Source organism: Electrophorus electricus, chromosome 14, assembly GCF_013358815.1.
Source record: "Electrophorus electricus isolate fEleEle1 chromosome 14, fEleEle1.pri, whole genome shotgun sequence".
Lineage (NCBI taxonomy): Eukaryota > Metazoa > Chordata > Actinopteri > Gymnotiformes > Gymnotidae > Electrophorus > Electrophorus electricus.
The window spans coordinates 4,999,309-5,016,036 of NC_049548.1; the positions used below are offsets into that span (position 1 = coordinate 4,999,309).

At 45.9% G+C, this 16,728-nt stretch overlaps 1 protein-coding gene across 1 annotated transcript; it reads right to left on the reverse strand.

Moving 5' to 3' along the window:
* Positions 1-1,969: 1,969 nt before the first annotated feature.
* Positions 1,970-6,019, reverse strand: LOC113583970 (SH2 domain-containing protein 4B). The gene is made up of 8 exons (XM_027020625.2): positions 5,853-6,019; positions 5,123-5,272; positions 4,667-4,820; positions 3,972-4,110; positions 3,617-3,878; positions 3,415-3,533; positions 2,411-2,631; positions 1,970-2,062 (listed from the first exon to the last, which is right to left on the reverse strand). The coding sequence occupies exons 1-8, from the start codon at positions 6,017-6,019 to the stop codon at positions 1,970-1,972; spliced, it is 1,305 nt and encodes a 434-aa protein (XP_026876426.2).
* Between the last annotated feature and the right edge of the window lie 10,709 nt (positions 6,020-16,728).

Consider the following 16,728-nt stretch of genomic DNA (forward strand, 5'->3'; position numbering starts at 1 on the left):
CTTTTCAAGCCACTCTGTGCAGAATCTCCTCGAGTGTTCTGTGGGTTTGTCCTTTTGCTGGATATATTTTAGGTTCCACTTCAGTATTCGAAAATTGCCTCATTCTTCTGAAGTATTCCTTGGTGCATTGGAAATCTCTGAACTCGGTGATAACAAATTGGCCAGGCAAGGAAGCAGCAGGACAGACGTGAACCACAATGCTCCCCCACCACAGCTGGATGTCTTTCTTTTCAAAGGCAGGTTTTGGTTTTCACCCACAGACCTTCCGTTCGCCCGGAGAAAATACTGCTCTGAAAGCCTCATGTTCAGGTGATTTCCAGTAAAGTTTAGCCATGTGTTTGTTCGTGGGCTGCTGCGTAAGAGAGGTTGGTTCCGTTTCACGTCCAACTCGTGCACCTTGACAATGACTGAAATAAGAATCAGAGCATTTATAAGCCTGAAAGAAGCTGAAGTCTCCATGTGTGGGTGAGAGCGATGGGGGCATTTTCTTCCTCTGACCTCTCCCCCAATTAATAGCAAGCCTTTTGACATTTGTTTTCATTAAATGGTACTGGGGATTGTATGAACGGGTGCGCTATACTTTACTTATGGAGCATCTGTCAAGATTGAACATAATTAAATCTTGTAATTAGGCTTCTGCAGGACTTTGTCTACCCTTCTTAGGAAGGGCAGCGTGTGTCCTGCTTGACCTAGCCCTTCGCCTGTCTCTTACGACTGACGCCTGTAGGCCCCAGCCTACACTCTGGTCTCAGGTCAGTGGAAATGCCTGTTATCTATGCAGTACATTTCATGCAGGTGAGTGCACCCTGGCACTGGGAACAGGCCCCTCAGAATAAGTTACTGCTAATTAATTTCAACGTGTGAGAAGGGGCTTTATTAACACCAAGGCTTGCTGTTGCAGCTCTCTTAACTCGCGTGAATCCCTTTCTTTGTTATGTGTGTGGAATTCTACAACGTTGGTGGACTGTACTTTCTGTAAAACGGCCTTAGGCTTGAGAAAGGCAATGTAGAAATTACTTTTACATTATTATCATCAATATAGCCATTGGAAGAGAACTGTGTAATAAATAGCTGGATTTTGGGGGCCGGGGCACATGGACTGTTGGGGTAAAAACCTTTGCCATCTAGATGACGGCTTTGCGACAGCAGGTTGAATGTCAACGACTGCCTGGTGTGTAGTGAATACAGATATGCATCTCCTTCTCCGTTTCATTTCCACCTAGCCCTGCCCCCCGCCACACTCCTGCACACGGATCCTCTCCACGGCTGATACCAATCGGAAGCACTCCCGCTATCTTGACTGGAACTATGGCGGTAAAGTGAAACTGCTCAGACCCCTTTCCCCACCTTTTCATCATGTGCTTTCCAACCCCTCAGCACGCTCTCTGTGTGTGTGTGTGTGTGTGTGTGTGTGTGTGTGTGTGTGTGTGAGATGAGGCTTTGTCTATGCCAGTGGCTGAAATAGCTACTTCTCTTCGAACAATACACAGCTTAGCAAGGTCAGTGATGCGCTTCCCAGCAACCTGAGCCTCCTATTTGTGTGTGTGTGTGTGTGGGAGAGTGGGTGGCGAGGCAGGTGGACTACCGCCGTGAGCGGTCAGACAGGTGGAACACTACTGAATGGCGGAGCAAAGCTTTTGTGTAGCTCCTGGTTTGGGCTCAGTGGAGTGGGCGTCATTGAAGCAGACTAGTGCGCACCATTTTGCTCTAATCCAGCTGGGTTCAATCAACACACGAGGCAGGCAGACTTGCTTTCTGCTCCCAGCCAGCAACCAAGCCAATTAGAGCAGGAAAAAAAATAAAAATGCCTTTATCAACCCCTGAAGAAGGTAGAGGCATGCTTCAAGTGAGCGCGAGGTGTGGCACATGGCCATGGGGATACGATCATGAAAGAAATGACTGTGCTCTGATGTGACTATTGCTGTGTGAGGGTTAGGGTTAGATGGTGCCTGGGAGACAGTTGGGCGGCTCACTGGAAAAGCCCCCCGTAGTCCTGAATGGAGCACCTCAGCTTACAGGACTCCTGCAGCAGTTCACCTCCAGATGTGGTTATCACCTCCTCCTGGGGACAAGACACACCAACAGACAGGCACGTCAGTGACAGCTCAGGCAGAGACAGCCAAGTCAGCCCTTTAGCAGCGGAAATCGATTCCCCCCGTGAGTGGCACGGATGGAAAGAAGGGTTCGCTCACCATGTCGGCCCCGCTCGTTTGCCCTTGAGCGACGGCATCGTCACCCCACAAGTGTTTCCCTGCCCCTACGCGCATCTGCTTTCACGAAACTGCCCGGGTGCGCATGCGAGCTCGAGCGCGTGCGCGTGCAGGCGCCAAGGCTGCTTTCCGGCTTGGAGAAAAGATCGAGTTGGACGGAGAAAAAAGGAACGAGGGGTCGGCCGGCGGTGAGGCCTGACCTTGTGGAAGTCGATGAGGTCGGCTAAAGTGGCGTGGCGGTTCTGGTCCGCACCGAGGAAACCGTAGTAGTCGCCCGAGGCGTCGATGAGGAAGTGCTTGAAGCCTGAGGCTGAGCGATAGGAGAGGGTGTATCCCCAGATCCGCTCGCTCACCCTGACCAGGAAGCAGCCTTCGGAGGCGTTTATCAGCAGGGCCTCTGCCTCCTGCCGGGAGATGATCCCTGGAGGAGCACGCGGGGACAGAGAGGGATGGACGATGGGGCAGGCGTGAAAGAGAGAACGAAAGAGCACGACACGTCCAGGCGGAAGACAAGCCGCCCGGGGCAGATGATAGATGGGGAGAGGGCAGAGGGGACAGAGTGAGCGTGTGTGATAGTGAATGAGCTGTGCGTGCTTGATGGAGCACAGAGGGCTCGCCGTGGCTCTCGCCGTGACCCCGTCGTCGGTCTCCTCTTGCCACAGTGGAATATTATCGGTTAGATGTTCGTTAAGCTTATCATCTACCCCAATCAGGTGTGGCGCATACTGACCCCAATCAACCGAGCCCGGGTTGTGAATTATTGATCTTCACTTCACTCTTGCGTGTGCTCTCTCTCACGCTCTCTCTCTCTATCGCTCTCACACTCGCTCTTTTTCTGTCTTGTCGTCTGGCTTTCGTCCTCTTTTTCCATCTCTGTCTCTTTTTCGCTTTCTCACTCTCCCTCCTTCTTGCCCTGCTCTCCATCATCTGTTTCCATTATCCTTTACTAAGACTCGTTATCACTCTTTTTCACTCCAATCGATACCACTCTCTCCTACCAAAAGCACTAAACTAGAATCCTGTTACACTTACCCGTAATGTTTTGTTACCTACGTTAACAACCTGCAGCCCCGATTTTGAAGCTTGGGGAGACGCCTGTTGCCATTTTTATCTTGCTATGACTTTGCTTCTCAGCTTGTTGAAGAGAATGTGGGACATTTATTCACGGTTAAAGGCCGTAGTGTTTCTGAGTAGCGTTCCTTACCGTGGAACCAGGGAGCGATGGCATTGCTGTTCCTCTCGTAACAGGCTCTTCGGGGCATCTGCTCCTCCTTGAACCATCGCAGGATGGAATCACGGGACGCTGGCCGTGCACACACCGAGCTGGCAAGGAGAATGGGCAGATGGACCATGACCTTTTGGTCTAATACAAAGGCAGGTTGAAGGTATTTCTATTTTGGCTCTACCTCTCTGATTGTGTTGCTGGACCACTGCATCTGTAGTTGTGCCTGCGGCAGTAATGTACAGTTGCAGAGGAAACGGAGCTTCCCTCGGCCACTGGTGATTGGCTGGCCTCGCCGGGAGCGGGGGGCTGTTCGTGGACGCCACTGCGCCGTCGACTCTGGCTCGAGCCCTTCTGGACAGCGCGCAGAGACTGCCGCTTGTATTCGTCCCTGGCGCAACGAGCCTTGCGCGTCATCTCCTCGTCAGCCGCTTTGGAGCGCCGCACTGCGGGACACAGGAGTTTGAATGGGAACGGATCGTCTTTAAAGGGTCGGCCCCATCCCGCCTGGACCTCTCCCACTCCCTCTGCGCGCTCACATTGCTCCTGCCATTCCCTGTCGTCCCTCTCTCGCCCCTTTTCTTCTTGCTTCAGAGACATGTACAGCTCCTTCGCGCGCCTCTCCTCTGTTTGTCGGATTTCTTCCTCGCCTCTCTGCCTCTCTTCTTCCTCACGTTTCTGCGTAACAAAGAGTGGCGGGGGAGGGAGGGGGGGTTAGTTGATCATTCAGCACTTTTTTTATCCCCCTGCCGAGATCCGGGATCAGCTTTCCGGAGCTGAAAAAAATTCCACTAATGTTCTCGTTTTCACTTTCATTAAGGGCAGGGTCACGGTGATTCACATGGCGGACTGTGTCATTATCCTTGACATAGTGCTTTTAACCCCACCCATCAAAGATCGCACCCTCAAATGGTGGCCTCGTCTTTCAGAGATCACTATCTACATTCAGCAGAGTGCCATGTCAACTCTTAAATAATTCAACCTTAGGAGGTTAAAACGCATAGTAATTATGGCTAATTAAACTCTATCACCGTTGCCTGTTGTAATTAAAGGCTTGAGTGAAGCAGGAATTTAAGGATTCTGACACTACTTGATCTCTGTGGCAGTGTCTGTCCAACTGAACTAATAGCATTGGAGGAGGTGGTTATGCTGAACCTGACTTTATTTGGTCACTGATGTGTTATATGTATCAATGGCTTATGAGATATTTGATCTCACATTATCACAGACCCACCTTCAGCGCCTTGCGAATGCGCTCCTCCTCCTCCTCCTGCTTGGCGGCCTTTCTGTCATCCATATCCACCCTCCATTTCTCTGCCGCAAAACGTGCTTTCTCCTTTGCCACGGCCTCCCGAAACTTCTTTTCAATTTCTGCTTCCTTCACACGCCTCAGAAGATACAGCAGGTGACGAGTGACACACTCCCTGCCCTTCCATCTTCGTCGAGATCCTTTTCTCCGTCTCTTTCTCTCTCTGCCTTTCTCTCTTTCTCCGTGTCTCTCTCCCTCCCTCCCAGTCCTGCTCATTGCTGCTCACCTGTTTTCGTCTCTGTCTCTCGCTCCCTCTGCCTTTTCCCACTCGCGTTTCCTGATTGCCTCACCCTAATCTCCACGCCTCCCTTCTCGTTCCTCATTCTCTGACCTGTTTCCTCCTCCCCCATCCCTCCCTTCCTCGTTGGCCGGCTCTCTCACCGGAGTTCCAGTGCCTCCTGCTGGGCCTGCTTCACGGCCCTCTCCTCCATCAGCTGCTCCGATATTTCGGCGTAGGACTTGTCTCCCGTAGCCTCCCCCATCACCCACACCCACACCTCCCCGTTCGAGCCCAGCAGCCACTGGATACCTCTGCGGCCACCTGGCCACAGACAGCAGACGCGGGCACATTGATGACAGCTGGCACAGAAAGCAGATCCCCTCCATGGGCGATAAACAGAGAAACGACACCACACTGTTACAGGAGATTATTCAACTGGTAGTGTGGGCTGCAGCATGAATATGGTGACTTTTGAAACGCCAGCACATCAAAAGTATGAGGCATCACACCAGGAAGATATCACACAGAGCCAGTGGAAGGATGACCTGAGGATAGCTTTAGATTATTCTGACACATGGTCATGGATCATGGAGTTGGTCATGGATTATTTCTGTCAACACACAAGTTCTGTTTCACTTTGTTATTTTACTCACAGCAAAGTAAAATCCTCATCATGCAGTAATATTATGAAATATATGACAAACATTGTAGGCTTAAATGTCTTTTAAGACATGAGCTCACTGTTAGAAATAATAACTTACCAGTAGCCATATTAAAATTTATAAATGTAATAATAGATCTATCAAATTATTACATCCACATGCCATTTCAGAATAATGCAGTGGAGACTTGTGTGACACAGAGTGTGTGTGGCACAGGCACAGGTATCACTCACTCCTGGCTCTCCTGGCTGGAGCGGGTTCTGTGCACTCACGCACGTTCCAGCGGCGCACCTGCTCCTCCCGGATCTTACAGAAGAGGATCTGCTTCTGATCCTCGCTCAGCTCGTTCAGCAGGTCCGGCTCGATGTACAGATCTCGGAGGATCTGCTCCATCATCCTGGTGGCTGGCCGGATCTGAGAAAGTTCTGAGGAGCTCTGCCTCACCTCTTCTGGGGTTTCTCAGTGCTGGATGCCAGAGCCTGGTCCTCTGTCTCTCTTTGAGTAATCTTCTCAGGGTGAGGAAGACTAAGGTCTTCAGATGACCATAAAGGCCCAGGACGTGCTCAGTGTCACACAGGGTAGAGAGGCGTCTTTTAAGTGCCACATGACTATCGGTGATTGCCCTTTCTTGTTCCTGGGTTTTTGCCTGGGTTAGGCTGCCTGCTTTTCTTTGTTCCTCACAAGCATGCTCTTCAGTGCTCGCGAGTCCTCCACTCTCTCGCTTTTTCAGAACTCTCTTGTCTCTTGACTTTTTTAGCTGCTGCTCTCTCTCTGTTCCTGTGATGTTGGTTTGGCTTCATTGTTAGTGTTATAGGTTTTTAATTTCACCCCTACTCACCTACGCTCCTCTCTCTCTCTCTCTCTCTCTCTCTCTCTCTCTCTCTCACTCACTCTCTCTCTCTCTCCCTCCTTCTCTCTCTCTGTCTCTCCCCCTCTTCTATCACTCCTCCTCTCTTTCTGTCTCCTGCAGTGACACTACAGACAGGTGCGTATGACACCTGTGTCTGTGTATGACAGTCCTAAATAAAACCCTTTCCTGAAACGAAGTGCTGAAATATGTGTCCATATGTGTCCACACTTGTGCGCGTTGTCGCACGGCTGAAAGTTTTCATATGTAAAAAAAAATGTGCAGCTTAAGAATGTAACAGCACAAAGATGCTTCAAGGCCTCACAGGGTCCATGCATGTGCATGCCATCTGAGCCCCACCACCCCTTCCTACCATGTAACTTTATCTCTGCTTCTCATGTTCCTCCAACACTACAGCAGATGGCTCCTGCCCCCTTCTTCTGGTCTCCAGGTAGTGCTTGAGCCTCGACGACGCCAATTCCCCGTTGTCTCATTACGCTTTAATGCTCCATACACTCCTAATCACCTCTAACTGCCTGCTAATTGTTGTCTTCGTTGTCCTGTATTAATTGGTATCTAATTACGGGATTACATGTGCTTAACCTAAACATGCTTATTCTGGAGCTGAAGCTCCACGTGCTCCTTTTCTGCCAGTGCTCCTCTGCATGGTTCTGTGCCTCGCTCTTATCCTCCATCATCTCCTCTCCCCTCGCTCTTGTCTTGCTCCTCTCCCTCCGATGCTCCTTTCTATGCACAGAGACACCATGACCCGGTAATTACTCGCCCTCTCTTGGCAGTTCTTCCAGTGGTGGTACTTCATCCCTGTCACAACCAGCCAGAGGGTCTAGAGGGAGGGGGAGAGAGCTTTTGAATGTGAAACGCCCAGGAAATAAATTTAATATACTGACCTTTTTAGTGTCTATATTTTTATTTCTGCTGACACGGGTGTCAAAGTGGCTTATTTTCGCTTGCTACATTGCATAATTCATAATGCAACTCCAAAGTAAACACTAATTATCCCATTGATGTAATAATCATGTCTAACAGTGAGACTCATTATCAAATGTAATTAATCAAAAACAAAGGCCTGTCAAGGCTTTTGAAGCCTACGGTGTTTACAATAACAGCGTTAATTCATGGTGGGTGAATTTAAGCAGAGATCAAGACGAATTATCTCATTTTGTCTCTCCCACTGCACAGTACAGCAGTGTTTCCCTTTACTCCGGCACCTCCTAACACCGCCACCACACTTGGGCACTGATGACCAGAAATGATGCTTCTTCCATTCACTTTGATGCTACATCAGAAGTTGATGTTGTCGAATGGATGCCCTTGAATGTGACAGCCACTGAAGCCTGGATGGAATAATGGCAAGTAATAGGCCAGAGGTTTGACATAGATGCCCCTCGGGCTCCACCCATTGAACATGAAAGCCCACTTTTTCTTCTCTTTAGTTCTCGATAACTGTGTGCGCTGTTGTGCTCTGAAAGCCCATTTGTGCTGTTGTGCTCTGAAAGTCCATTACTTGGCTATTAGTGTTACTTTACTCAATAGCAGCAGGCATTGGCACATGCTCCCCTCCCCATCCCCCTCAGCTCTGTAGTATTGCTATTACTTGTATTATTTCAAGCATATTATCTCTTCAGGCAGCTGGAGTTTAAAGAACTTCATCTATGGGAGCTTGCTAGTATGTTCTGGTCATTTTATAAGTGTGCATGTGTCACTGTGCATTCAGCTCACCCCCAGCTCTGATAGTCATGCCTGTATGTTGGGATTGGGCTTTAATGGTTGGGCCAATTTTTACTGTTGAACAAGAATAAAACCTTGAGGCTAGCCTTCCCGAGAAGAAGCGACCTCTGCGATGGTGCACTTCAGAGTCAGGATGCAAATTCTCACTAGTCACTAGCCATTGTTGGCCAAACCCTAGTCGATAAAGACTTGTTCTCATTTGCTTTGACTTCTGTGCACATCCATGGTTTCACAGAGATATGGAGGTCATGTCACAATGGCCGCTTTCATGTTATCTAAGCACAAATGATTAAATGTTATTCAGGATTGTAAATCAATGTCGTATCAGGTGTACATTTCTGTAGCTGTCGCCCTATGTTGGGGTAATAACAGTATGCGCTTACTCTTGATTGGTCAGAGGTGGCACCGTTTGTTCTTGGTCAAGATAAGACCGAAGATCTTGGGGGGAGAGGCTTTTTGGAAGAGAGTTGGTATGGAGCTGAAGGGTTTGGTTTGGGGAAATCTCTTCCTTAGGTTTGCTCTCTCTTTCCCTCTCTGGTTCTCTCTCTTCTTCTCTCTGTGCATCTATTCATTGGTTGTAGGTAAGCAGGGTAGGGATAAATAAATGCAGTAGCAAGAACCCCCTACACCACAAGAAAACATCCCTTGTCTTTTTTAGAATGGATGAGACGAGTGGGTGCACAAGCAGAATACACACACTGGAACTAGCACTTGATCTCATTCTCGGGGACCAGACCAGAACACGCAGCAGCCTGAAGAGTGCATCTCTTGTAGAGAGCCTGTTGCCTCCAGAATAGGCTATTTTCAGCCTCAGGTGCCAAATGAATTCCATTCTTCAGAAAAGTATGCAGTTTTCAGGGACAATATTGCTTATACTTTTTAGGGCTTTACTTAATTCTTCCCAACACGTGCCCACCTCTGGTGCATACGAACATCACTTGTGAGAGTTGTGTCTCTATCTTCAGAGAAGAATGCATGTTACCTATGCATCAGATTTTCAGATTTAAATTGACAGTAACCATAGTTCCCATGGGTCTGTAGCACAAGAAACCTGGCTAAAGAAAATTCACCCATTGAAAAGTTTCTGAAAGTCACAGGTGATATGGAAACAACTTTCTCTGCTGGAGAGCGATCATCACAAGCATCTTTCTTACCTTCTGAGAAGTGGGATACACCAGCCATCCAGCCAGGGGCCTCAGGAGCAGATCAGCTTTTCAGGAGCTACTTGCTGTGGTGCCAGATGTGAAGGAATTTCATGCTGTGATCCATACACACTGTACATCAGTTCTGGAGTGTAAGAACTGCTGAGTCTCTGGGTACCCACGGGCTATGATCAGCTTGCCATTCTGAGATGCCCACTGGGCTTGGGCGAATTTATCACTGCTGTGCACCGTGCACATTGTGGGTTATCCGGGTCATGGTACAGCTTTCCTACTGAAAACGAGACCAAGAATGGGTGAGAGCAGGCTCAGGTGGCGGCACATATTTCGGGCCAGGCCGAAGTCGATTTGTTTGAATTGATTACACCTGCTCCCCGAGGCTGTCTTGCACAGTGGGTGCCACTGGGAATGCATACAGTAGCAAATGCACCTTCATATGTTTCTCACCACTTGGCTGTTCCATATTGGTTTAAACTAAGTGCAGAACCTGGGTTTGAAGCAGGTGGAACTTCACTTCTTTAGTTGGTCGTGATTTTCAGATCTGCTTGGTCCATTAGACCAAGAGTTGTGGGGAATTCCCATGAAGTTTGTCTGGGGTACATACGATTTGGCATACAAATGGTGCACAATGTGCCCTGGGGGTCCCTCAGTGCCTCTCTGTGATTGAGTTGATTGAGAGTGCTCGTTACACCTCTCCAAGGCCACACTGTTCACTTAAGAGGCACGTGTGTGCCCAGCGGAGTGCTCCTGTGCACCATACATGGATTTATTAAGCTGTCTTTAAGTTCAGCTCTAGACTTCTTATAAAAATAAATGGATGTTGTTAAGTGCTTTTTTTTGGGGGGGGGGGGGGGGGGGGGTTCTCACTTGGCTGGAATACAAGGTGAAATGTGAACATCTGCATACAAACCCACATCATGATCAGTGCCTACAGTGTGCTCAGCAGCTACAGTCTGAGCACAGTTTCAAAACTGTGACACCCTTAGAACAGGAATTTATATGCATGTAAAATTGGGTGTGTGCCATGTCATCAACATGTAAAAAAGAGAGAGAAGAAAGGTGCTACTACAGGCTACATCCATTATTGTTGTTTGCAGCACGCCAGACTGTGAACAAGCGCATGTTTAATGAGCATCGGAATAAAATATGGCTCGAGCATTAAACTGATGCCTGTGAATTAGTTTTTCATGGCAGTAGTTAATGAGAAAAACTTTCAGCATTGTGGGATCACATTCTTTTACCATCACAAGAAATGGAATTTTAGAATGACAATACTTAAATTAGGGACAAAAAAATAGTACCATGGGATAATGATCACATTCACAGTTTAAAACCGAACACTTAAAAGACAGAGCGTAAATGCCATCACACTAAATTTGTAGTTTTTCAGCTCACATGGAAGGAGAGCCCTCTCAAGTTTAGAAAGGCCCTTATTTCAGCTTGAACAGCTTATCTCTCCATTGTAATAGAATTAATATCCTAGATTTTTATTTAGTACAGTTGCACATCTAACTAGGAATTAGACTAGTAGGGTGACACCGGCAGTCACTTAGAGATCATTACAAGCAAACCAAACTAACACCTCTGATCTCTCTCAAAATCTTCCACCTGCTTACTAGATTCATTGCCCACACTCTTTCTTAAATAAATTCTACCTGAAGTGATTGAACCTTTACTAATTTTAGTAAACTCCTCCTTGAACATTGGCTACATATCCAAATCATTCAAATTAGCAGTAATCAGACCACTTATCAAAACTCCATGTCAATTGCTACACTTCAGACCGATCTCAAACTTTACCTTTATTTTCAATATCCTAGAAAAAGCTGTAGCACAGCAGTTCATACCTGAATCAGAACAAGATACATGAAGTCTTTTAGTCAGAGTGTAGGCCTCATCATAGTACAAAGACAGCACTGATTAAAGTACTAACAACCTGTTGATGTTTTCCTACCAAGGTTATATCTCTTTGCATGTACTGCTTGAACTCAGTGCAGCATTTGACACCATAGATCACAACATTTTACTAGACAGACTCAAAAATGTTTGGTGTTAGGAGAACAGCCCTTTCCTGGTTTAAGTCTTATTTAACTGATTGTTACCAGTTTGTCCACATAAATGGAAACTTTTCAAACACCAAGGTTAGCTATGGTGTCCCACAAGGATGTGTTCTATGGCCCCTGCTTTTTTCTTGATATATGCGACCTCTAGGTGACATTATACATATCATATCATGCAGATGATACTCAGTTATATGTCTCAACCAAACCAAAGGACAAATATCAGTTTAGTATTACTGAGGAATGTGTACAAGATGTCAGACACTGGATGTTGAGAAACTTTCTCTCACTTAATCCTGACCAAACAGAAGTGTTTCTATTAGGCTAACAGGCAGCTAGGACTTTGCTCTCTAATTACATAATAAACCTTGATGGTCTCCCATTCACACCTTCTCTAACAGTTAAAGATCTTGGAGTAATTATGGATCTCCAGTTTCTCATTTGAAGCTCATGTAAATACTATTTCTAGGACAGCCTTTTTCTACCTCAGCAACATTGCAAAAATTAAGAACATACTGTCTTCACATGATGCAGAAAAGCTAGGCCATGCATTTATCACTTCAAGATTGTTTCAAGTTTGGTTTATTTGTCACATACATAGTCATACACAGTATAACTCGCAGTGAAATGGTTAAGAGTGCTTTGTCCAAACTGAGGGAAAAACAGGGGTACACAGGGAAATCTATATCTATATCTATATCTATATCTATATCTATCTATATATATAGATATATAGATATATATATCTATATATCTATATCTATATCTATATATCTATATATATACAAAAATATATTAACAATGTATGTACAATATATGTATAATATGTTTATATACACAATGTACAATGTATATATGGATATGTATATGTATATATGTATGTACACAATGTACAGTTTCATCTTGGTGTACTGTAATGCCTTACTATCTGGCTTGTACCACTAAGTGCCTAAACAAGCTCCAGCTAGTACAAAACACAGCAGCCAGATTACTTACTTACTGGAACTGGAACATCTGATCAAATTACTCCTATCTTTACTACATTACATTGGCTGCCAGTAAAATTTTGGATTGATTATAAAATACGTCTAAAGACCAACAAAACACTGAATGGTCTTTCCCAACAGTACCTTAGAATAAAAGGTAGAGTACCTTAGCGAACTCCTAGCGAGACCCACCACGTCTGCTTATATTAAAAAGGTGCAGGCTCTTTACTACTGGTTTCCAAGAATAAGCAAATCTACTACAGGGGGCAGACCCTATAAAGCTCCCACACTATGGAATAACCATCCTGTAAATGTTGGAGACACAGACACAGTCTAAATATTTAAGACTAGGCTGAAAACCTATCTGTATAATCAGGCATTTTATTAAATACTACAAACATGAGGTAAAGGTATAGTTCTGGGGGTCCATGCGCATCCAGAGTTGTGCTGTCACTTCACCTCTTTTTTGTCACTCAGGTTTGTTGAATGAGAGCGGGGATGTTCCATGCAGCCCTCAGGCATGTGTTTCCTTCTGGCTCACTCCTTTTAGCTGCGCTGCCATAGCTAGATGTGCCGGAGTCCATCTTTACACATTATAGTTCCCTAATTTACACACCTTTGTACTTGGACATGCCTTATAATGTATTCTCTCTTTCTGCCAAGGTACACCTACTCCTGATGTCATGTTGTTACTGAGCATTAACCCGTCTCTTGCTTTCTTGGAGTCTTGGTTTCTCTCAAGGTTTCTTCCTTGCTAAGGAGTTTTTCTTTGCCAGTCACCCTTGGTTTGCTCACTGGGGGCTTGGACTCAAGCATGTGTAAAGCTGCTTTGCTTTTGTAAAAAGTGTTGTAAAAATCACTATATAAATAAATTTAACTAGCCTCGACTTAAAGAACAGTTTAAACATTCTTGGCTTTTGCATAAAGACATTAATATTAATAAAACTCTTTTGGTGAGCCACGCAGAAACTAATCAAATATTTACCAGTTATGGTATCTGCTTTTAGGGTTGCCATTTTTCTAAGCACTGCTCATACCACTCAGGGGGAAAGTTAACTCAAATTCAGCTCAAATCTATAATTATGGTACATATATTAAAGTAGAATATTATGAAAAGGTGTCTGAAGGTTATAGGTTAGAGATGATGACTGACCGTGGGCAATACATAAAATGTACTGACAATCACATCAACTTGTCACGGATTGCTCCTCTTCCCACTAGTCACGTGGTCTGGCCTGCCGCGTGCAGACTAGTATTTGTTTTGTTTGTAACCCCGCCCTCCTTGTTAGCAAACACCTGCACATGCTTTAGTGTTTGTCTGTATGTATTTAAACCCCTGCTGGTGTGTGCAGTGTTGTTGGTTATTGATCATGTTGCTTTTGTTCGTATTCACATCATCCATGTTCACCACTTACGTAATATGTGAGTGGCCGTGTCTTCTTCGTTTGTTAATAAATGTCTGTCTGTGTCTGTGTGTCCTGCTGCTCGTCCTGCGGCACTCGGGCCTTTACACAAATGGCCAAGAATCCCAAAAAATCAGACGTTACAACTCCAGCTTCAAGTTTGACTAAGTAGTAGTAACCCCCAAATTAACACTGTACCTAAAAACTAAAAAAAGGATTAGTGTAATACAGTTACTTTCAATGGACAAAAACGATCAAGACAGAGGAGACAGAAGAAAGTGTAAAAGACAGTGTAAAAAAAGGGAGTGCTGAAGCAGAGTGTATGCATCGCGTTACCAGGGCAAGTCATTTATCTTCCCCTCATGGTGTGCGAGCTCATCCCTCAAGGAGCATGCCTACTTCTAGAGCTTGCACGTCCGTGTGCCAGTGGGCTGGGTCACCCCACCCACATTTGTTAGGTTCTTTAGTCTGAATGTCAGCGTAGCACCTGCTGCCCCGTGGTACTGTCAGGAGAGTGGCTGGGATTCAACTCTTCGCTTGCTGGTACTGGCAACAGTGACATTTGTAACATAGGCTACGGCCTGAGGCGTCAAAGCTTGAACCCGGTTAGATCATCTGCATATCTCCAGTGGTCAGTGCACGGCAGTGCCATCTCACCAGCCTCGTGCTACATGCAGTATGGTGCAGTGGTAGAGAGTTCCCATAGCATCAGTAATAGCACTGGTGTCAAAGTGATGGATAGGACTGGTCAAAAAAAAGGTCACACACTCTAATATTTCGTTGGACCACCTTTAGCTTTGATCACGGCACACGTTTGCTGTGGCGTCGTTTCCACAAGCTTCTGCAATGTCACAACATTTGTTTCTGTCCAGAGTTGCATTAATTTTTCCCCCAAGATCTTGTATTGACGATGGGAGATTTGGACCACTGCGCAAAGTCTTCTCCAGCACATCCCAAAGATTCTCAATGGGCTTCAGGTCTGGATTCTGTGGTAGCCAATCCATGTGTGAAAATTATGTCTCATGCTACCTAAACCATTCTTTCACGATTTGAGCCTGATGAATCCTGGTATTGTCATCTTGGAATATGCCTGTACTATCAGGGAAGAAAAAATTGATGGAATAACCTGGTCGTTCAGTATATTCAGGTAGTCAGCTGAGCTCATTCTTTGAGCACATAACATTGCTGAACCTAGACCTGACCAACTGTAGCAACCCCAGATCATAGCACTGCCCCCACAGGCTTGTACGGTAGGCACTAGGCATGATGAGTGCATCACTTCAGCCGCCTCTCTTCTTACCCTGATGCGCCCATCACTCTGGAACAGGGTAAATCTGGACTCATCAGACCACATGACCTTCTTCCATTGCTCCAGAGTCCAATCTTTATGCTCCCTAGCAAATGGAAGCCGTTTTTGCCGGTTAGCCTCACTGACAAGTGGTTTTCTTAAAGCTACACATCTGTTTAATCCCAATCCCTTGAGTTCCCTTCACATTGTGCATGTGGAAATGCTCTTACTTTCACTATTAAACATATCCCTGAGTTCTACTGTTGTTTTTCCATCATTTGATTTCACCACGTTTAAGTGATCACCGATCACAATCATTCAAGATCTTTTTCCGACCACATTCCTTCCTCGAAGATGATGTTTCCCCACTGTCCTTCCTCTTTTTAATAACGCGTTGGACAGTTCTTAACCCGATTTTAGTAGTTTCATCAATCTCCTTAGATGTTTTCTCTGCTTGATGCATGCCAATAATTTGACCCTTCTGAAAGAGATTAACATCTTTTTCACAACCACAGGATGTGTGTTTCGACATGGTTGTTTAACAAATGAGAAGCTACTCACTGCATCAGTTAGGGTTAAATAACTTGTCGCCAGCTGAAACATAATCACCCATGCAGTAATTATCCAACAGGAGGCTCTTACCCATTTTCATAGTTAAATCCAGGTGGTGACCTTTTTTTTGGCCAGGCAGTTTGTGTGTACATACTTGGCTCCCTCAGTAAGGGAATGAGATGCTGCTTTGTTGGCCACCCTGTCCTGCTAATTGGTTTGGCTGCAGAAAAAAAGTGGGCTTTTTGTGCGCACTATTAACTGGGCTCAGGGGTGGAGCGGCAGGGCCAGTGCACAGAAAGCCACCATCCAATTAATCAGCCAAATTCTGTTTAGATTTCAATCGTTGTCATGGTGAACTACTTATTCTCTTTTTTTGGGAGCAAGGATTATATAAACATAACCCAAATGGTTTGCTTGTGTCCTGGTTCACCTATAATTGTCGAGCAAATGAGCAGAGTAGAAATCGTCACCCCCAAACTAATAATGACACTTTTGAATAAGGCAGAATGGAGAGTCCCCGTGGCCTGTTTTAGTGAGGGTGAACTGATGATTAGAGCCACTGGATGCGGTGTGCGGCTTATGCTGGATAAAGCAGAGGGGTGCTCTGTAATGAGGAAACGTTTAGCAATGACTGTTTCCGTTCCCTTTATCCCAGACAAATTATTTTCACAGGTCGCCAGTCTCAGTGTTTTCAAGCTCCCTAATCTGTCTGAGCTTACTGAGACAGGGTCAGACTCTGCAATTCAAATCTGCCAGCACTCTTTTAACACGGCCCCTCACAGAGAGTAAGGGCTGAGAGAAAAAGTGTTTTGCTCATTTACAAGGAGAAGACTGTAGAGGAGCAGCTTCACGAATGTACTCCGTGTGTGTGTGTGTGTGTGTGTGTGTGTGTGTGAGTGAGTGTGTGGGTGGTTCTCTTCTGGGTTCTACCATGGCTCCTTAACTCCACTAGGAACTGCTGTTGAGTCACAGTTAATCTTGGCTATGGTCATCTGTTCATCTGTTTCGACCACTAGATGCTGCTCATTCTCAACACATTTGCAGGGCGCTTATGCAGGAC

Bases quoted from the DNA above. Each gene is read 5' to 3' on its own strand.
- LOC113583970 (XM_027020625.2), bottom strand. From the start codon at position 6,019: ATGATGGAGCAGATCCTCCGAGATCTGTACATCGAGCCGGACCTGCTG. The intron at 4,821-5,122 runs GTGAGAGAGCCG...GTATCTTCTGAG, and splicing joins CAGGAGGCACTGGAACTCCG to GCGTGTGAAGGAAGCAGAAA. The intron at 2,063-2,410 runs GTCAGGCCTCAC...TCTTGTCCCCAG, and splicing joins ACCTCATCGACTTCCACAAG to GAGGAGGTGATAACCACATC.